This window comes from Trachurus trachurus, assembly GCF_905171665.1.
Source record: "Trachurus trachurus genome assembly, chromosome: 13".
Classification (NCBI taxonomy): domain Eukaryota; kingdom Metazoa; phylum Chordata; class Actinopteri; order Carangiformes; family Carangidae; genus Trachurus; species Trachurus trachurus.
The window spans coordinates 14260931-14282873 of NC_139892.1; the positions used below are offsets into that span (position 1 = coordinate 14260931).

General features: G+C 40.7%; 2 protein-coding genes and 1 pseudogene across 3 annotated transcripts; 2 read left to right on the forward strand and 1 right to left on the reverse strand.

The window, feature by feature from the left end:
• The first annotated feature begins 1854 nt into the window (after positions 1-1854).
• On the forward strand, positions 1855-7230 carry LOC310996233 (matrix metalloproteinase-20-like; annotated as a pseudogene). The gene is made up of 8 exons: positions 1855-2017; positions 2196-2338; positions 2902-2999; positions 3728-3732; positions 3825-3964; positions 4184-4340; positions 4955-5058; positions 7172-7230. The product of its transcript is annotated as a matrix metalloproteinase-20-like (transcript).
• Positions 7195-11363, forward strand: LOC310996128 (collagenase 3-like). The gene is made up of 11 exons (XM_083985466.1): positions 7195-7455; positions 7590-7700; positions 8566-8693; positions 8802-8950; positions 9047-9172; positions 9298-9459; positions 9713-9887; positions 9975-10105; positions 10232-10397; positions 10530-10633; positions 10888-11363. The coding sequence occupies exons 1-11, from the start codon at positions 7348-7350 to the stop codon at positions 10989-10991; spliced, it is 1464 nt and encodes a 487-aa protein (XP_083841592.1). The 5' UTR covers positions 7195-7347; the 3' UTR covers positions 10992-11363.
• A 4190-nt stretch (positions 11364-15553) lies between these two features.
• LOC310996234 (uncharacterized protein) lies at positions 15554-18894 on the reverse strand (the record flags this gene model as incomplete). The annotated part of the gene is made up of 2 exons (XM_083985616.1): positions 15554-15838; positions 16571-18894. One exon carries the CDS (start codon positions 18892-18894, stop codon positions 17245-17247), a length of 1650 nt encoding a protein of 549 aa, XP_083841742.1. The 3' UTR covers positions 15554-15838; positions 16571-17244.
• Between the last annotated feature and the right edge of the window lie 3049 nt (positions 18895-21943).

A 21943-nucleotide genomic window follows, 5' to 3' on the forward strand; every position in this document is an offset into this window, starting at 1 on the left:
TGTTAGTGGCCTCACATGTGGATAAATGTTGGGTACAAGCTACAGAATTTGTTGCTTTACAACAAAACAAACATACACGTCGTCATCACAGACAGAAATCCCAGACAAAGTTTGTAGACATTTCATTGGGGAGGTTTTAACCACAAAACCTCCACAAAATTGGGGCAGGTAGACCCGGCTGTAACTACCAGGATTATGTGTGTTTGGGCCGTGTGATTACCCAACAGCCCCGAGAATACTCCCATATAAAAAATATGAAGTCTGCTGAAAATGTGCATTTAAAACATGGAGTTGCCCTGGTTGTGGATGCCTGTTTTGGGCACTCTGATGTTTGTGGAAATGGACTCTAGCCATTGACTGGGATCAGCTGCTGAGGCCTGAGGACGTAGAGCCGCCTGAGGTCTGTGTTGTGGGAACTTTTTTGTGAATGTGACTTCTGTTTTAAGGAGGAAGAACTAACTGCAATATTTGAAGGTGATTATCACCTCATTACATTACAAGAGATACACGTACATGGTCAGAATTAACATTTATTTATCAATGAATTCAACACATATTGTTTTACACCAATATCATGCATGGTTTCACTTAGACACAGATAAAAAAAAAGAAGCACATTTGATATAACACCTGCTCTCTGTGTTGACACATGTAGTGATCTAACAATATGCATTTAACAGATTTACTTCCACTTAAGTTTACCTGATTGGAATCTCTCATGACGTTAAATGGACATGAAAATAAAAAAAATTAAAAATTAAAAAATGTTTTCTAATTTTGTAAAATAGAAGTCATAAACAGTCTATGTATCAGAAAACAATCTGCAGACAGTATAGCTTCTCATTTTAGACACACCATACAGTTCAATTTTACAAACTAACACTTCTCTCACACCAGAGCTACCATGGGAGGTTTTACACTGCAAAAACTCAAAATCTTTCCAAGAATATTTGTCTTATTTCTTGTCAAAATGTCTAATTTCTAGTCAAAACTAAATTCATCACCTAAAAATGAACTTGTTTTTAGATAATTTTCATTTGTTTCAAACATATTTTCACTTGAAATAAGTAGAAAAATCTGCCAGAGAAAGCAACATTTTTGTGCTTGTAATAAGAAAGAAAAACTTGCTCCACTATCAGATTTTTCTACTTATTTCAAGTGAAAATATGCTTGAAAGAAGTAAAAAGTGTCTAAAAACAAGCTACTTTTTAATGTGATGAGTCTTATTTTACCTATACTTGTTTTGACTAGAAATGACATTTTGACTATAAGACAAATACTCTTGGTAAGATTTTGAGTTTTTGCAGTGTATAACCTGGATCCCGTAAGCAGAGACAGAGCACCATCCAGACAGGTCAGGTCAGTTTCAGATCATAGAAATGCAAAACTTATTTGGTCTGACAGAGAAGGGACATCTGGACCCTCCCTCCCTGGATGTGATAAGGGAGCCGAGGTGTGGTGTTCCAGATGTGAAAAAGTTGGAGGAACCACAATATTACGTCTATGTTTTGTGTTGACTAACCCATATTCATTTTCCACCAATTAATCTTGATTAATGAAGATAAAAAACACAGCAAGCAGACTGTCCTGGTGCAAGTAGTGGTAAAAAGTAAAAGGCAGTCCAAAACTGATGGGTCCGAGGCACTCTGAGGTGTTGTTAAAAATCCTTTATTTTAATCCTTTATTTGAACTGTTAACAGTCTGCTTGCTGTGTTCATCATCAGTTTTTTCATCCTGTGTCCTTGAAGAGCACCTGAGCGGTTCATCCACCTTCACCCAGGGCAGCACTCACATTTCTTCTATTGTTCAATTCATCTTGATTAATATTGATTATTTTTTGTCGGTCCATCCATCATGGGTATACAGGACTATACCAAACACACTCCTGACATGAAGAGAGAGGATGTGGAAAAGTCCTTTCGTTCAGCCCTGAAGATGTGGAGCGCAGCAGCACCACTGAGGTTCATCAAAGTCAACCATGGCAAAACTGATATAGTCATCTCCTTCGCCCGCAGAAGTGAATCTGCAAACCACTTATGAGGAGTTATTATGCTGCTTAAAATACACTCAACACTAATTATGGTTAATCATGCCAAAAAATGAAAGAGAAGCTACAATATTTTTTTTGAAACAGTGTAAATCAGATTTTCACATTTTCCCCATAAACCCTGATTTATTCACTCGTTCTGTTGAAGCTCATGGAGATTTCTTTCCGTTTGATGGACCCGGGGTGTGCTGGCTCATGCCTTTCAGCCTGGAGAGGGGATGGGAGGAGACGTTCACTTTGATGAGGATGAAACATGGACTGCGGGGAGGCAAGGTTTGTCAGTCAAAGGGAGTTTGTAATTCTGTGAGAAGTGACATAATTTACACAGAGAATAAAACCCAAGACTCAAAGTCATGAATCCAACGGGCTAAAAACCACGGTGTCGGACTTTATCTCAACCTTTGCGAACAGCCACTTACTTGTCTCATTTGTCTGAATAAAAACCTTGAAGAACATGCACTGTTGCCCTGTTCTTCTATGTGGTTATTTGCCTCTATTTGTTTAAAATCAATACACTCAAATAGTGCATTGATTACACTCACTGTGAGTTGCTTGGGATAAAGGTATCTGTTCAATGTCATTGAAAATTGTTAAAACAGTGCAATCTTGGTGCAGTATTTGTAAAAATATAAATAAATCCTGAACCACAAAATGGTTTGAGGCTCTTTGGCCACGCCCCAAACCAGTGATGTCACACCAGGTGTAACAGATGCCACAGGTGCTGCAGCCCTCTGTGTGAAGGTGTGGCCAAAAGTGACGCTTTCAAACAGGCAAAGAGTGTGGCAACAGTTCTCTGTGTAATTCTGTGCTAATTTACCTCTTGAAATGACTAATTTGACTAATTTGTTGCTCAGGTTTCAGCCTGTTTGCAGTTGCAGCTCATGAGCTCGGCCATTCTCTGGGTTTGTCTCACTCAGAGGACGCCTCTGCACAGGCCTCACAGCAGCACACGGTAATCTCTGTCCAAAGATGATGAGCTCGGTCGCCAAGCACTCTACGGTGAGGAACAAAACGAAAATGCAAAATTATTGGCGACACTTTCTACCACATCTATTGTGCATTATGAGCTGATTCATAGTGAATTAAAATGCTCATCATTATCAATCATAATGCATTATGACTACACTCATAAACACACATAATGCTTTATGATGCACTATATCAACAGTTATGAAAAACTATAAATCCAGCCTTGTCATGCTAAGTGAAGCGAACTTCACTTTACTTAAAGCATAGGTAGGCTACATTGATAACTTATGATCCTTCGTGGAGTCCTTACAATAGTTGATTGTGTGTATATAGGGGTATATGTAGTCATAATTTATTATAAGCCCCATCAGTCAGCCTGTAGTTTATAACCAGTCAAGAGAACTCATAAGACCATTGGATTTATAAGTCATTAGCTTATTCCTAACTGTTGATATAGTGTATCATAAAGCACTATGTGTAGTCATAATGCATTACGATTGATTATGATGAGCATTATAATTCACTATGAATGCACTCATAATGCACTATGTGGTCTTCCAAATTATTATTATTACTCATTCAAAAACTAATATAAAAAATTAGTTTAAAATGAATTTATAATATATAATGTGTTTTTAGGTAAGCTGACTGGAAAACTGGAACCCCAACCTGCACCTGAAAAGTGTGACCCCAACTTCTCTTTTGATGCAGCAGCTGTAATTCATGATCAAGTCATGATTTAATTGATTGCAAGCAGACTTAAAGTATAATTTAGCTGCAATCAAATGTACATGTTGTTTTAATCCAGGTGCATGTGGATGAGAACAACAGGGAGGTATCGGAGTCACCTGAGAGAGGGTCACAGCGGCACATATTTACCCAGCATCAGTTCTCCTGTTGATGCCGCTTATGACATCCCTGCCAAAGGCGTGGCGTACATATTCACTGGTAGAGTAATGGGCAGTCTGCAAAGCATCACTTAGGCCCTGTCAGCATGACAAGGCTGGATTTCCAGTAGGAGAGCACAACGTTGAGCCCAAATTACAGCCTTGTGCAACCTAAGTGTTGCACTTCATGCAAGAGGCTCATTGAGTTTGGCAGCAGCTGTGGTATGTTGCTGTTTTTCATTGTGTCCCAAAATGCAGTGACACGGCTGTGTTTTTCCAGGTCGTAAGTACTGGGTGGTGCAACAGCTTAAGATGAAGAGTCACGTCGGCTCCATCTACGAGTTTGGCTTCTCCGCCAGAATCAGGCAGGTCGACGCTGCCGTACATGTCAGTGAAAATGGCAAAACAGTCTTCTTCACAGGACAGTTTTATTACAGGTAACCTAAAAAAAGAAAAGAAAAGAAAAAAACACACACAGTGACATCTGATATACCGGTAAACACATTTAACACATGAAGTGAGTGAATAGCCCAGTATTAACCAACAACCTAATGATATGTTGTAACCCTTCCATATGCAGCTTTCCGAATGGGCTGGCAACCATTGATTCTTTTCAGAATCAATGAATCTCTCAATTATTCTCTTTATTTATTCATAATTTATTTGTTTATTTGATAGAAACAATGCATGTTAATGAACCTCAGTACCACATACACAATTTCACATGACAGTACTATATATAATATACAGCAGTGATTCTCAAACTGGTACGCGGGCTCCCTCTATACAGTATATGTATATTGTATATTAAATGCATATAGTGAACAAATTCATTTTGCTGATTGATTGGAGTATCAAAAATAATTTATTTATCATCTACTATTAACTCTAAATACATTGTCATCATCTACACTTATACAGTGCATTTAATTCATTCATATTGGATAAAATAAACTACAACTATTATGCTCTCTAAGTGAACACCGTCCGTACCCAAACAACAAATAAATTCGGTGAACGGAATAAATGAATGTGAAGAATTCAACCTCAGGTATGATGAGCGTAGGAGACGGATGGACCCGGGCTTCCCCACACTCATCCAGACAGACGGTCCTGGAATCCCAAGGAGGGTCAACGCTGCCTTTAAGTGGCATGGTAACGTAAACAGTGAAACACAGTTTATGGTCATGAACTCTTTTTAACGCGGACCTGAGCAACAGGATACAAACAGAGGACAACTGAAATAGAAGTTGTAATTTCTTGTTTTTTTTTTTACTGGGTTTAGGTGGCGGACGGGTGGTGGCTTACCACACTGGACACACATTTATACTGAAAACACCACTTTTCACCAGTTTTAGAACAATGTGTTAACTGAAGTTGAAATTTTCTATTCACAGCTGAACTTTGTTGGGATAACACAGTTGTTATGAACACACAATTAACATATGTCATGAAAATATTGCCGTTTTTATTTTAACTCTTGTGATCTTCTGTGGACAAACACCTTCCTCCTCAGTGGGCCACAACTCTACCAATTTGACGTCAGACAAAACCGAGTGGTGAATATTGTAGCAGTGAATTCTTGACTGGGATGCTAATGGTTTAGCAGTTTAAATTATAATGGAATAATAAAATGAGAAACACTCATGGTTGTTTGACTTACATCATTATTTGGCCAAGCTGTAAGTCTGAATATGTGTAAAAAATAAAAAGCTTTCAAACTCTGAGCTGTAATGAGCTGAAAGATGTTCGGTAAAACCAGTACTTAAGTAAAACCAGCAAGAAAGTCCAAAAAATATGTGGCAGATTTCAGGTAAACACTTGGAGAAACCAAATCATGCAAGGATGAATGTGAGTGGGGTTGTTCTGATATGACATCACAAAGTTACTTGTCCTCGTGAGTACAGGCTGTGTGCATTTCTCTGAGGGTTTTGATACTTCAACAGAATCAAAAAAATGCAGCCTGGTTTTTGACAAAAGACAGTTCTCAATTTATACAATATGGGGCCTTGGTAACACTTTACAATAAGGGCCCTTAATTAACGTTAGTTAGTACATTATTATTTTTGCATTACATATACATTGAGGAGGAATGGAGCGTTACACTGATGTTGCATTCACGTGCAGTCGGGCAGACGGCCGTCACCGTCAGTAACAAATCAGATGTCATTTTAGTCACAGAAGTCGAAAGAAAGCCGGTAAAACGTGGGTCAGGTAACAATACGACATCGCCATGACAATATATTGTCACGTGTATTGTTTTGCCTCGTGCTGACGGACCACTTGTTTACATAGAGGCTTGTTTACGCCGTTACGTGCAGCGGCAGTTGTCCAATTTCATGTGAATGCAGCATGAAAAATACGATTGAGTTGCTTACACAACCGCAACGCTAGATGGGAGTAATTCCTAAACAATGTACCTTTAATATATAAACTAATGTGTTAATTAATGCTGAGTAATGCATACATAATGATAACTAATTACATTATTCAACTTGTATTATTACTTAATCATTTATTAACTAACTTTGAGTAGTAAACATTAATTAACTGCTTACTAATAGGCTACATTAATTAATGTGTTTCCTATTCCTAAGTAATACACAATAATGATTGTTAATATATCTGTAAACAGTTAATTAATGCTTAATAATGTACTAACTAACGTTAATTAAGGGACCCTTATTGTAAAGTGTTACCTGGGACCTTTAACACTAATGCAAGGAAGTTTGTTCCCTTTTTTTAACAAACATGTACGTAGGCCTAAGCAGGCTTCATGACAGAATACTTGCCTTTAGTAGCTAATACCCAGCACTGGAGAGTTTTGGCCTCCATAAGTAATGACTCATCAGCTCTCAAAGATATAGAAAAGTTGGGTAACTCTGTTCATGTTTACCACCAAACTGGACTGTGGTCTGTGTACATGCAAAGGTTATCAAATGCAAAATAGAACAATGTAAACAAACACAAAGAAATGTTCCAGTACATACTTAACTGGTCAGTATTTCTCTGGGTTACAGCTTGCAGGGGACACTTTTGCATTTTGCCAAGTTTTAAGTTAGTGACAGTTTATGTACTCAAAAATGATAAAGCCACTCAAATGTGACAAATGATAAAATAAAATATCGCACAACAAAGAAATTAAAAAAAAATGTAGAAAAAATAAAAGCATTTCACGGAAAGAAAAAAGGCAAACACAATCAAACTGTTCCACAAACATTACAAAGGTGAAGTCAACTTGATTGTATCTCCTGCTGTGTTATCACAGAGCCCCCTCTCTGCTCCCCTGCCCCCTCTGGCACAGAGGCTTGTCTTAGCATTGAGTAGGCAGCTCCTCTTCAGCGTTTATCAGCGCGATGCACACAAACACACACACCAGACCGTCACAGCAGCTGCCTTTATAAGAGGAGAGTGGATGGTGGAGGAGAAAAACATCTGAACAAGATGTCTGTCGCTGGATTTTGGATGGTGCTGCTGAGCTGTTTGGCACTTTGTCGAGCAGCGCCTACCATCGCTCCAACAATTTCACCAGAGGACGAAGACCTGGCTCAGGTAATGGATTATTCAGTTTGCATTTATATTAGGGGTGAGGAGTGATCATTAATCAGTAAGACATAGTGCAATATATTTTAGATTGTTTTAGGTAACAAGGATTATGATTTGTCATTTCTTTCTGTCTGTATCAGGGATATCTTTCTCAGTACTTTGGCGATGTTGGGTTGACAAACTCCACAGTGCGAAGCATCACCAACTTCACCGCCGATCTGGAGGCCATGCAGGCTTTCTTTGGGCTGGAGGTATTAACAGTGAATTGAATATTTCACCCACTGTGAGCATGTACGAGGAAAAAACAGCACTGATCTCTGTGGAAATTACAAGAGGTTTGTAGTGGGAAACATTAAACGTACTTCCAAAGCCACTCAAGTTATTAGCAGTATAAGGTTCAACTGACTTGACTCGTTTACTCACAAGTCATTGAGGTTGTCATTGTACAGTTTTACTTCACTTTGTTGTACATCTAGGTATAATATCCTCATCAATATACATCCAAGCTTCTCTTAGTGATTCCTCACACATGAAGATATTACACAAAGGTCCACAGATCTAACACAACACAACACAACACAACACAACACAACACAACACAACACAACACAACACAACACAACACAACACAACACAACACAACACAACACAACACAACACAACACAACACAACACAACACAACATGACACAACATAATGTAGAGTAACGGTCAAAAACCCTTTTTGCTCTGTACCTAACACTGCTGCTAATCCACGGTCTGACCTTAACTGCCCTCCATTATGTTGCAGAGCGCATGTGCAGTGCCTAGTTCTGGTGCTATAGAACAATTGGAAACTAGGCTGAAAAGGCAGTACAGAAAACCAAAGTATAAAAACACACCATAATCAACAACTAAAATCTTAACTATCTTTAACACAATATTGGCTCCTACATGGTTGAATGCATTTTTTATAGTTTTATTATTAAAATGGAAAATCTTACACATTAGGCAGCCATATTAAATGTTGCTGTCTTGTATTTACCACTGATATGTCTGCCAATACTCTCACCACTAATAAAGATATCATACCAGGAATCATTAAGCAGAAGACAAAATGTCATCATCTGACCACCAGGTCACCGGCGTCCTGAATACAGAGACTGTGGAGGTGATGAAAGCCCCCAGGTGTGGTGTTTCAGACATCAGCCGTTATGGACACTTTCATGGGAAACCCAAATGGGAGAAAAGGCTGATTACCTACAGGCAAGTGGGGGAAGTTATGATATTGTCAGTCGTGACAAAATTGTGATTCAGGTGGTTGAGTAAATAAATGCAACTGCTGCTGCTGATAAATATGTATGATTTGAACAGGATCACTCAGTACACTCGTGATCTGTCCCAGAGTCAGATTGATCAAACCATTGCCAAGGCTTTCCAGCTCTACAGTGATGTCATCCCACTGAACTTCAAACAGATCAACAGCGGCACTGCCGACATCATGATCCTCTTCAAGGGTGGATGTGAGTTTGGATAAAAATAAGAGGTCTTCAGTTAGACGCTTAGACACTCTAAAACCTCTAAAATGATCAAATATGGTTGTGCTATTGTTATTGCAGACCACGGGGACTTTTACCCTTTTGACGGAGCAGGTGGAGTCTTGGCTCATGCAAACTCCCCTGGACGTAATCAGGGAGGGGACACACACTTTGACGATGATGAAACCTGGACTCTTACCCAAAGAGGTAAACACACTCCACCGTGTTATTTTAGTGAACCTGAAGCCACATAGTCCAAAGGTGAAGCAGTACAGATTCCATATGTGCAATAATGAGTGTCAGAATTATTTCATTGTTATTCCTGTCTTCAGGTGTGAATCTACTGTTGGTGGCGGCCCATGAGTTTGGCCATGCTCTAGGCCTGGATCACTCCCGGGACAGACGTGCCCTGATGTATCCCACCTATAAATATGTCAATACAAATGGATACAGGCTGCCAGACGATGACAGGCGAGGGGTTCAAGCCCTTTATGGTATGAAAAATAAGATGCTGCACTTTTTTCAACTGAAAACACAGCTTTGTGTGCACCACATGAAATTGCAAAGGAATTGGACCCATTTTAAATCTGTTGTGGTTTGTTTACTTGACAGCCAGTCTGATTTTAAATATGAGCTTAAGATCCAAGCACAATTTTCTCTATTTGTGTCGATGTCGATGGTTGTTTGCTTTCATGTTGTTGAAGATAATAGTTTAGTCGCTCTTTATTTTACCACTCAATTTCCCAGGAAGCCGTACACCAGTGCCCACAACAGCTCCAAGACCAGAACCACGTCCAGAGCCTGAACCAGAGCCAGAGGACCCAACCGAAAAACCAAACCCCCGAAATGAGCAATGCGACCGCGGGCTGGTATTTGACGCTGCTACCTCCATGAGGGGAGATCTGTTCTTCTTCAAGAACGGGTATATTCTGAATATATAGCGACCAGTGTATTCATCTTGAATAAGAATGTTGCATATTTTTACATGTAAATTCAAATGCATTGCTAGATATTACTGGAGAAAGAGTACAACCGTCCAAGGAATTCGGTTCACTAAAGTGAACACAAAATGGCCTGGGATTAACTATGTGGATGCTGCCTTTGAAGTCCCAAGCAGTGATGCTGTGTTTCTATTTGAAGGTAATTTTTGTAGGGTTTTGTTTGATTTGCATGTTGATTGTGGTGAAATTCAACTTACGGTATATACTATAATGAGGCTCTACGGGTAACTAGGAGATATAATAACCTGCAAATGTTTCTCTGCAGGTCGTCAATACTGGGGCATAAGGGCTTCTGGAAAGACAAAATTGCCAGGATACCCAAAGCCTCTCACCAACCTTGGCCTCCCCACATCAGTCCGTAAGGTTGATGCAGCTGTTTATGTGCCCACAACTGGGAAAACATTAATTTTTGTGAACAGACAGTACTGGAGGTGAGTGTTGGTCATGATCAAATTTTATTTTAGGTTATCAACACGATGTGTAGGCTACGGGATAAAAAATGAAAATAACTGTGATGACAACTGATCACTGAGATGCACCAAAGAGCATATTCTCTCTTGCAGCTATGATGCGAGGAGAAACCAAATGGACTATGGATACCCTAGATATATCTCTTGGGATTTCCCCGGCATTGGCACCAAAGTAGATGCAGCCTTTGAGAATTATGGTGAGAAATATTTACCCCCACTTAACCCACTTTATTCTGCTCAAAAATCACCTTTGGTTAGAATGACAGAAAAAATAAACAAGGTATTTAAAGCTGTACAAACTGTTGAATGGCTACGCTAATCCATACCTGTTGGACATCATTTCTTTGTCAAATGACATGTTTATGGCTTATTCTACTATGCAAAGTGTCCAATCATTAGTTAATTTGTCTGTAAGTTCAGCTGCATATAAACTCTGTCTTCCCTCCCACAGGGTATATTTACTTCTCAGATGGTCCCAGACAGACGGAGTACAACCTGCCATACAAGACAGTGATGCGCGTACTGCTCAACTACGGCTGGCTTGACTGTTACTGAGACACAACTGTCTATGCCCTAAATTTTACTGTATTTTTTTTATGATGTTGGGAACAGCTCTTAAGAGGAAGATGTTGTTTTGCAGCCGGCTGTTTGATCAATAACCTGCAGCAAATAAATCAAACTGAGGTCAGTTAATGTTTACCATTTGATCAATTATGTAAATAGTCTTTGACCTGTTTCAAAATGCTTCTGGTTAATTTAATTAAATTTAATGGAACGTGTAAACTGACATAGGTATGGATGGGCATTGTATTTGATAATGTCTGCACAGTTTTAGGTGTAAAACGATGTGTTAGCACATCCCAGTATCACAAATAAATGTTAAAGGGGATCAATGCAAATCTGGTTGCTTCTCCGCTGTTTTGCTAACCCTCCTCCTGGCCGTGTTTGTTTTTAATGAAGCCGAAATTGCGAAAAAGCAATTGACAGAGCGGTGGATAACGTTATATAACATATATAATGTTCCAACGTGTATATTTGTGTAGTCTTAACTGTCATAAACAAAAGATTATGGGTTACAGAGTGCCTTTCTGTCGCGGTGCGCAGAGACGAGAGCTGGGACACCGGGTCAGAGGCCAAGTACTACACTGATGTTGCAAGGTTGGTTTTCAGCCAAGAGACATTTGGTAGAAGGTAGCGAGCCTCCATTGTCCCTCGCAACAAGTTACAAGTCATCACAATTACTCTAAAGCTGTCTAAAGCTGCATGCATAGTTTCTCATTTTCAGAAATAAAACAAAACATATAATAATTTTTAAACTGCTTTTTAAATATTTATATAAATTTATAACTTTTTTAATGAATTTCATGCTATTTATATGCTTTGATTACTAAACGATACTACAAGCATATTTGCTACTTTTAACCGGGTTACACCACCAACTGAGCTGTGGTCCGTGTACATGAGATAGCTATCAAAAACAAAAGAGAACAATGTAAACAAACACAAGTGAAAAAAGAAATGAACAAAATACAGGTCAGTGTGCGGCAACAGTTTTCATGGGATTTCTTGGTTTCCCTCATCAAATACACAATCCAACAACTCCAAAACGCTCTCGTGGACAAGTTGTGACCTGCACATTCATGACGCTATCAGATTGTTTTCAAGGCAAATGCAGATACTGCTTGCTGAAAAACTGCCCCCGACGGGAACACGTATCAGCTGTTTTGCATGAATTTACTTCAAACACAAATCCGTCTCCTAACGTTCTGTTATTAAAAAAAGCGGCTTAAGTCATGCTTTCTCCAGTGAAGGCCTCCAGCTTTACCAAGATTTCTTAACTACCTTGGAAAGTTAATTCCCAACTTTAGTGAACGTATGGCTCCATGGACACCGCCCCTAGCTCTGTAAGTCCCTGTTGATGTATGGACCTCTCTGCCCTACAACTCTTTTTAGACTTGACTATACTTACTTAAAAACTACTAAATACAATATATCCAGGAAATACATCTCAAAGACTGAACTTTTTATTTTTATGTTATAGTTTATTTTAAAGCAGAAGTGAGTGATATATTTGTGTTAATATAAGTCTTAAAGGGATAGTTCACCCTAGAATGATATTTCGCTCATTATCTACTCACCCTCATGTTGACTAAGGGCTGGAAGAATTATCAGAGTCCACCGTCCCTTCTCTTAGTTACAGGGGGTCTCGGCGTAGCAGTGAATTTCAATGCAACGGTTGCAAAGGGACACCGGAGCTCTTCGTAAAAAAACACACACAAAAAACATCCAAATACCTCCATGATGCTCGTATGTAATGTCCGTCTTGTGCTGAAGCCCCAAATTGCGTAATTGTCCCGAAAAAAATTAAATAAGTCTATATTTTAAGCTTGTTTGTAGCGGAAGCTTCTCGTCTTCTTCTTCTTCTCCTCTTCCTGGTCCGTCCAAATATCGCGTGATTTGCGCCGGCGTCAGTGCGGTTACTGCGAATCACGCGATATTTGGACGGACCAGGAAGAGGAGAAGAAGAAGAAGACGAGAAGCTTCCGCTACAAACAAGCTTAAAATATAGACTTATTTAATTTTTTTTCGGGACAATTACGCAATTTGGGGCTTCAGCATAAGACGGACATTACATACGAGCATCATGGAGGTATTTGGATGTTTTTTTGTGTGTGTTTTTTTACGAAGAGCTCCGGTGTCCCTTTGCAACCGTTGCACTGAAATTCACTGCTACGCCGAGACCCCCTGTAACTAAGAGAAGGGACGGTGGACTCTGATAATTCTTCCAGCCCTTAGTCAACATGAGGGTGAGTAGATAATGAGCGAAATATCATTCTAGGGTGAACTATCCCTTTAAATAGTTATATCTTCCGACAGCAATCACTTACATAAGCTGTGTCTCAATTCAGGGGCTGCATCCTTCGAAGGGTGCATTTGAAGGCCGATTACGTCACAGCGCTGCGCGAAGGCTGTCCCAATTCATCCAAATTCGAAGGCTCCTCCAAATGCAGCCTCCAAATGCGTCCTCCTTTCCCCTGCATTCGGAGGATGCATCGCTACTATCCTTCGCGGCCTCCCGTATCCCAAGATGCTTTGCTGCACCGTTGTTGTTATTAGCAACCTAGCCGCTAGCTATCGAACGGAGCAGCTCTGTGCTGTAGCCACGGTAACCCGGCTTAGCGGCCGGTTCGGAGGTGTGGCTGCCCGCTGAGCTGAGCTCTGCTCTGGCTGCTCAGGTGAGGAGCGGAGGCAAAGCATCTGACTCAAATAAAGCTATGAAAACATATCACTCTGCTCTTTATTTTCTATTCACTTAATAGCCTGAAGCCTCAAGCCTGAAGCCTACCCCCTGGCTGCTGTTCAATTGTTTGTTTATTAGTATATTAATGATAACTGCCCGTGTATTTATTCTACTTATTAAAAAAAAAAAAAGTGAGGGGCGGAGGAGCGGTAGAGCCGTTGCAGGCGCCACTTTCAAATGTTACGTTGTAACGTTACGCTGTTGTTTACGTTCGGCCGTTGTTTACATTCGGATCAGGAAAGGCTCTGAAGGCTAGACCGTCTCATTTACCGACCGTTGATGCGGCCGACGGAGGAGCCTCCGAAGCCGTTGCCTCCGGAGACCACGTAGGCTGGGTCCTCCGAAGGCTGCAGCCCCTGAATTGAGACACAGCTATAGAGTGTTTGGACTGAAACACGGGTCTCTCAGTCCCTCTGCTCTGCTCTGAGCCGAAGAGAAAACATTTATCGTATCCTACAGTTTTTATCCAATGAGGAGAGAGAACGGCATGCAGGGCTGTGTGTGCAGCCAAGGAACGCCGTGAATGTGGTGACGTAGCGACGAGGACTGTTATGGTGCGTTCAATGAAACTCGTATTTTTCCGACCGTGAAGTGGTACCAGTTCGATCTGGTACGAGTTCACCGGTCGGAAGTTACGAGTGGCCGTTATAGTGACTTTCACCGGTAAAACAGGTCGGAAAAACACGAGTGGGTTGCCTGGAACGCTACAAAGTCGTAAGTTGTGACTTGAAGCTGTAATTTACGATTTCAAAAGCCTGCCTGGAACGCAGCATTAGCGAAAACGACCGGATCACTCACTTCTGCTTTAAGTTGATTTAAAATTAAAAGAAATAATTAACTCATTGAGTGCCAACCACGTAATTTCTCGTTTTTCGTTCCCATGCGTTGAGTGCCGAAAACGAGATTTTTCGTTTTTTGCTTTTTTTTTAAATTATGAAAATAGACACTTTAATACACATTATATGTAAATTTGGGGACTCTACGACGAGGAGAACTGAAATAGATGACGATCAAAGTCACATGACAGCTCATGATCTGGAAGTTTTTATCATAACTCGGCTTCTGCAAACGAGTTCTGCATGCAGATGCAGCAGCTGCTGCAGCGCAGCTGCTCTGCTCTCACCCGCGCTGCTGCTCGAGCTGCTCGAGCTGCTCGGAGCTGAACCAGGAAGCTCTCAGCCGACAGTCCGCCCGGTCTTCATCTGGAGCAACACCGTGTCCTCCCCAAAGTCCTCCCGCGGTAAAATCTGATGGTCTCTGGGCCAAAGCAGACCGGCATCACCGACCCGTACCACAGAAGGACCGCGACCACCGGCGGGACCGGTCTTCCCGAGCCGCGGTGGCCGACTGACCCTCACGCTCCGCGGCGAGAAGCTGTGACACGGCACGGTGCTCTGTGTTATTGTTGTTTAGTGGCGCCCCCCCCGCCCCCGATGGTGGTTTTGTGAATAGAACAACAACTGTTGTATATATTTATCTTATACGAGCCCTTTGTAGTGTGTCAGAAGAGCGACAGACACAAACAGCGCACCTTTCATAAAAGACGCTCTATCTCCTTTTCTAGAAAAAAAGGAGGGATTTTGGTGAAACCCAGCCATGTTTAGCTTGATTTTTCTCAGGAACAGAGGCACGTAGAAACAAACGGTTTGTGGCCACTTGAAGCATTAAGGTAAACCTTTCAATTGAGCCACAGTATGTGTTGGTGGCAATAATATAGAATACACTGTGGCTCTACATAAAAAGTCAAAAATGGTCTAAATTGCCGGTACACTTGACTAAAACTTTGGAAAGGAGCGCGGCACTCAATGAGTTAAGAGAAAAAAAGTTAAGAAAAGAGAAAAAAATTGTTTAGAGAAGACTAGAAAAAGAAAAGATGAGTAAAAGAAAAGAAAAAGAATAGTAAAGGGAAGAAAATAAAAAGAAAGGCGAGAAAAAAGAATAGTTAAGAGAAGAGGAAAAAGAAGACTCGAAAAAATAAAGATCAGTAAAAGAAAGAAAAAGAAAATAAGAGAAGAGAAAAAGAAGACTAGAAATTTAGAGAAGAAGAAAATTAGAGATGAGTAAAAGAAAGAGAGAATAATAGTTAAAGGGATAGTTCACCCTAGAATGATATTTCGCTCATTATCTACTCACCCTCATGTTGACTAAGGGCTGGAAGAATTTTCAGAGTCCACCGTCCCTTCTCTGAGTTACAGGGGGTCTTGGCGTAGCAGTGCATTTCAATGCAACGGTTGCAAAGGGACACCAGAGAAAAACACACACAAAAAAACATCCAAATACCTCCATGATGCTCGTATGTAATGTCCGTCTTGTGCTGAAGCCCCAAATTGCGTAATTGTCCCGAAAAAAATTAAATAAGTCTATATTTTAAGCTTGTTTGTAGCGGAAGCTTCTCGAAGCTCCTCTTCCTGGTCCGTCCAAATCTCGCGTGATTCGCAGTAACCGCACTGACGCCGGCGCAAATCACGCGAGATTTGGACGGACCAGGAAGAGGAGCTTCGAGAAGCTTCCGCTACAAACAAGCTTAAAATATAGACTTATTTAATTTTTTTCGGGACAATTACGCAATTTGGGGCTTCAGCACAAGACGGACATTACATACGAGCATCATGGAGGTATTTGGATGTTTTTTTGTGTGTGTTTTTTTACGAAGAGCTCTGGTGTCCCTTTGCAACCGTTGCATTGAAATGCACTGCTACGCCGAGACCCCCTGTAACTCAGAGAAGGGACGGTGGACTCTGAAAATTCTTCCAGCCCTTAGTCAACATGAGGGTGAGTAGATAATGAGCAAAATATCATTCTAGGGTGAACTATCCCTTTAAGAGAAGAAGACAAAAAGAGAAAAGTAAAGTTAAGAAATGAAGAAAAAGAAAAGAAAAGTTAAGGAAAGAAGATAAATAAATTGTTTAGAGAAGACTAAAAAACAAAAGATGAGTAAAAGAACAGAAAAAGAAAGGTGAGAAAAAAGAACTGTTAAGAGAAGAGGAAAAAGAAGACTAGAGAAGACTAGACAAATTAAAGATCGGTAAAAGAAAGAAAAAAGAAAAAGAAGACTAGAGATTTAGAGAAGAATAAAATTAGAGGTGAGTAAAAGAAAAAGAGAGAAAAAATAGTTAAGAGAAGACAAAAAAGAGAAAAGTTAAGTTAAGCAAAGAAGAAAGAGGAAAGAAAAGTTAAGGAAAGAAGAGAAATAAAGTGTTTAGAGAAGACTAGAAAAAGGAAAGATGAGTAAAAGAAAACAAAAGTAATAGTTAAGGGAAGAAAAGAAAAAGAAAGGCGAGAAAAAAGAATAGTTAAGAGAAGGGAAAAAGAAGACCAGAAGTTTAGAGAAGTCTAGAAAAATTACAGATCAGTAAGAGAAAGAAAAAAGAAAATAATAGTTAAGAGAAGAGAAAAAGAAGACATTTAGAGAAGAATACAATTAGAGATGAGAAAAAGAAAGAGAAAAGAATAGTTAAGAGAAGAAGACAAAAAAGAAAAGCAAAGTTAAGCAAAGAGAAAAGAAAGTTAAGGAAAGAAGAGAAAAAGAAAAGAAAAATGGTGGGAAATAAAGTCAGTTCCGATGATGCTGGATGAGGTCTCCCTTCTCCTCTTCCACCTCCTTGGTTTCCTCAGCCCCAAGGCATGGCGGATCCTCGTCCATGTTGACCTCCTGTCTGAGTGGGCCATGTTTTCTTGGGGCGGCTGGTTGTTGCTCCTCTCTGGTGTGGGGGTCATGTCTTCTTGGGGAGGCTGGTTGTTGCTCCTCTCTGGTCGGGGGGCCATGTCTTCTTGGGGAGGATGCTGGCTGTTGCTCCTCTCTGCCTCAAGAGTTGCAATCAACTCATGGTTAAGTTCGAGTTGAGTGTTGTGCTGAGCTCTCAGCTCCTCCAGCACTTTTCTCAGAGACAGGTTCTCGTCCGATGCTATTTCTTGAATTGCGCGGATATCTTGGGTCATCTTTTTTCTGGAAGTGTCGATCTTAGCCCTCAGGTTTTCCTCCAGGCGCTGGCGTTCTGTCACGTTGGCAGCATGAGCCTTCCTTTCTTTCTCTAGTTCTTGCTGCAAACTCTCGGCCTGCTGAGTGGCTTCTTTGTTCTTCTCTTCAAGCTCCGTAGTCAGTTCACCGTTTAGTTCGAGCTGAGTGTTGAGCTGGGTTTTCAGCAGCTCTAGCTTTAGAACCAGCTCCTGCTCAGATGCTTTTTGGTTTTCTGTGGTCATCATGTGTTGGAGGGCCTCAATCTCAGCCCTCAGGATTTTCTCCACAGGCTTATTTTCTGATTCCGTGGCAGCAGAAGCCTCCATGTGTTTGTTGAGATCCCTCGATACTATCGTTTGGACCTCAAACATGTCCCTCAGTTGTCGGACTGTTAGCTCTCCTTTCGGTTCAGAACAAGTATTCACCATTGCATTAGTTTTAAGAAAGTTCGTCTGTTTGATGGCGGCGATCTCAGCCCTCAAGTTTTTCTCCAGGAGCTGGTATTGTGTCACATCATGAGCCTTCATTTCTTTCTCCAGCTCTTTCTGCAGATTCTCAACCTGCTGTCTGGCCCTGAGTACTTCAGCTTCATACTTCTGGGTGTCTTGGTATGAAGCTTCTTGTAGAGCTTTGTTCCTTTCTATCTTCTCTTCAAGCTCCATAGTCAGTTCACTGTTTAGTTCGAGCAGAGTGTTGTGCTGAGCTCTCAGCTCCTCCAGCACTTTTCTCAGAGACAGGTTCTCGTCCGATGCTATTTGTTGAATTACGCGGATATCTTGGGTCATCTTTTTTCTGGAAGTGTCGATCTTAGCCCTCAGGTTTTCCTCCAGGTGCTGGCGTTCTGTCACGTTGGCAGCATGAGCCTTCCTTTCTTTCTCTAGCTCTTGCTGCAAACTCTCGGCCTGCTGAGTGGCTTCTTGGAGAGCTTTGTTCTTCTCTTCAAGCTCCGTAGTCAGTTCACTGTATAGTTCGTGCTGAGTGTTGAGCTGGGTTTTCAGCTGCTGCCGCTCTAGCTTTTCGGTGGCCATCCTGTGTTGGAGGGCTTCAATCTCAGCCCTTAGGATTTTCTCCACGGACTGATTTTCTGATTCCCTGGCAGCACAAGACTCCACGTGTTCATCAGGATTCTTCGACTCAAACATGTCCCTCAGTTGTCGAACTGTTACCTTGCCTTTTGGTTCAGAACTAGTATTCGCCATTGCGTTTGTTTTAAGAAAGTTTGAAAATGAAACGACTAAAAATTACACTGTGCACTCTGAACAGGCGTCTGCTTCAGCAATGTGTCTAATGAGCTATTGTGTTCTGCCCTATAAGTATTGCCTTATGATGTCACTGATGATGTCACAAGACATTTTGACTTTGAAGCTGAGTGTTCCATTTTGACTGTGAAGTTGAGTGTTCCATTTTGACTGTGAAGTTGAGTGTTCCATTTTGACATCTTGGCCTGATGATGTTGTGACAGTTGAGGTTCCTGTCACTATGCCCCCAATTGATCATGCGCCCTGGCTACTTGGCCAAGGGGATGTACCTTTGGCCAAGTGGCAAGCGTGCATGACTCTTACCCGGGAGGTGTGGGTTCAATCCCTGCCCGGGCCCTCTTCACCTTGCCACAATGTCATTGTGATGACAATATAGATGTCATAACAGACCTATCTATCTATATTGAAGATAGGCACGTTTGTCCTACCCAAAAATTATACCGTGGAGGAGAAAAATATTTGATTTTGAAATCTTCAACTCACTTGCTTTTATTATGAAAGCGCATCAAAGCGTCATGTGACTGGCCCACCCTCCCCTCACACTCTGAGTGTTTGAGAGGCAGGAGTCGGGAGACTGATCCCGGTTGTGGAATCCGGTTTCCAGTATGGTCCTTGTACTGATTTCAGTTCTGGTGGTCCTGGTTCTGGTGGGCCTGGTCCCTGTTCTGGCACTGTCCCGGCCCCATGGTCCTGGCTATGGACAGTTCATGTAGGATCCCGGCTCCAGTGGTCCTGGGTTCAGGGCCAGGGGTACAAGGTACCTGACAGTGAGTAGACAATTGGTGAATTATTGGTTTTGGGTGAAGTATCCCTTTAAGTTAAATTGTCAATTGGTCATATTAATCCATACCTCTTCACACACAATTACCTTGTAATATGGCATGTTTTTAGCTCATTTTACTGTTACTGTTCTACTGTTTTTAATTCTCTCTGTCAGTTCAGCTAATGAAACTTCTCAGATGGTCCCAGACAGACTGAGTACAACCTGCCATACAAGACGGTGATGCGTGTACTGCTCAACTACGGCTGGCTTGACTGTTAATGAGACTATGCCCTTAATGTAATTGCAGTTTGCATGTTTATCATTTTTTTTATGATGTTGGGAAGGCAAAGGTCTGTGAATGTTTACCATTTGATCAATTCTGTAAATAATCTCTGACCTATTTCAAAATGCTTCTGGTTAATTTTCTGCAATGTATGGCACTTGTAAAGGGACATATAGCCTACCGATGGTCATTATATTTGCTCAGACATGTTTGCACAATTTTGGGTGTAAAACAATTGTTAGCACACCCCAGTATTACAAATAAATGTTAAGATGGAGTTAAGATCTCGTGCAGTTCCATTGTCCCTTCTTGTAATGATAGGGATCAGCTTGCAGGATTTTCTTATTTGAAAACACTGTACTTTGGTTACACTGTAAAAAAGAAAAAAGAAAACAGTTTAGGTCATTAGTCGCTCTTGATCATAACTCAACTGTGATGTTGTGAAATAAACCTGTCTTTACCCTGGCCTGGATGCAGCAATTTTGGAATTAGGGCCACAGGGTTTTTGTTCAGCCACATGAGAAGAGACCCAATATAGAAAGAGAGCTGAATCACTACTGTTTCATGAACATGGATAAATGAAGGATTTTATGGTTTGTTGTGCAGACAGAAGAATACAGGTTTAGGCAAACAACAAGCTGGCAAGAGAGGCAATAGAGTGCAGAAGATACAGTCAATGAGAATGGTGGAGCTTTAAAGAGTCCCCCCACCCCCCACCACCAAAACAAGATAGTATTATCCCTTATCGGTAGTGACACTCAGTTGTGCAGACAGTTTTGGATTCACTTTCCCAGGTTGTGACATAGCCTGTCTGTCTGTGGCAATTTTGAAGCCACTTGACTAGAGTGAATAAACTGGAGTTATTTTTATCAAAAAAATAAACTACTTTCAAAAACAATGTGTTCTCATACTCCAGATAATCCATAACAGAACATGATGTCAACATGAGTTATTTGGACAATAGAAAGATGAAAACAGTCAACATTGACACATGTGTTTTATTTAGGTCAGGGCACTGGAAAGAAATGTCACTGTTCGAATTTGCAAGTATAATTTTACAAAACCACAAAGAAAATTTGTGTCAGCCGCATTATAAAGGAGAGACAGAAAAATGGATAGATTGGCTCAAAACTTGAGCAGATACCTCCAACATAGTTGCATGACACAAGGGATTTTTTAAATAAAAACCACAAAAATGATTTTTCATGCCCTTTGCTTGAAGCACATTTATGGGGAATCTAACCCTTTCATTGCCTACCACCATGACAGGCTGACTAAGCAATAATTTGAGAGTAATTTAGTTCAGAGATGATGATTTCTCAGTTCACAGAAAATGGGCCCAGATCTTCACTCATGCATTTAGGACAGGGCAGTCCTTCCTCAGTGTAGGCGTGGCATATGGCTACTCTGCAACATGTTCCTCTAATCTGGGTGCTCTTGTACAATAAAAACAACCACACAAATTATCTAGGTGTATCACAGTGTCATTTTATAATAACAAAGAATCTAAAGAAAATATTGTGACAGTAAGATGAAAAATTGTGCATTTTGTGTGGAGATCTGGCTACATACAACTCCATAAGTAGGCCTAACTACACCACCTTGACAGAAAAATCAGTTTCTACCAACCTCAAATCAAAAAGCCTATGCTTTCACTAAATCAATATGGTAAAAAAAAAAAAAAAAAAGAAAGAAAAAGAAAAAAAAGGGCAGGGGTTATTGCCTCATAATTTAGGCTACATTGCAATTGAAATGGGAACAAATTAGCTATAAGAAAGTGAAATTCCACACTGAGTGAGATACAGGAAGGACACATTTGAAGGCTAGGCAACTTCTTTGCAACAAACTTGAATTTCTCAGTATTTTTCTGAAATATTTAACCACAGTCTTTTTCAATAAGTATTCAAGCAATATTAATATTAATATATTTTTTCTCGCTAATC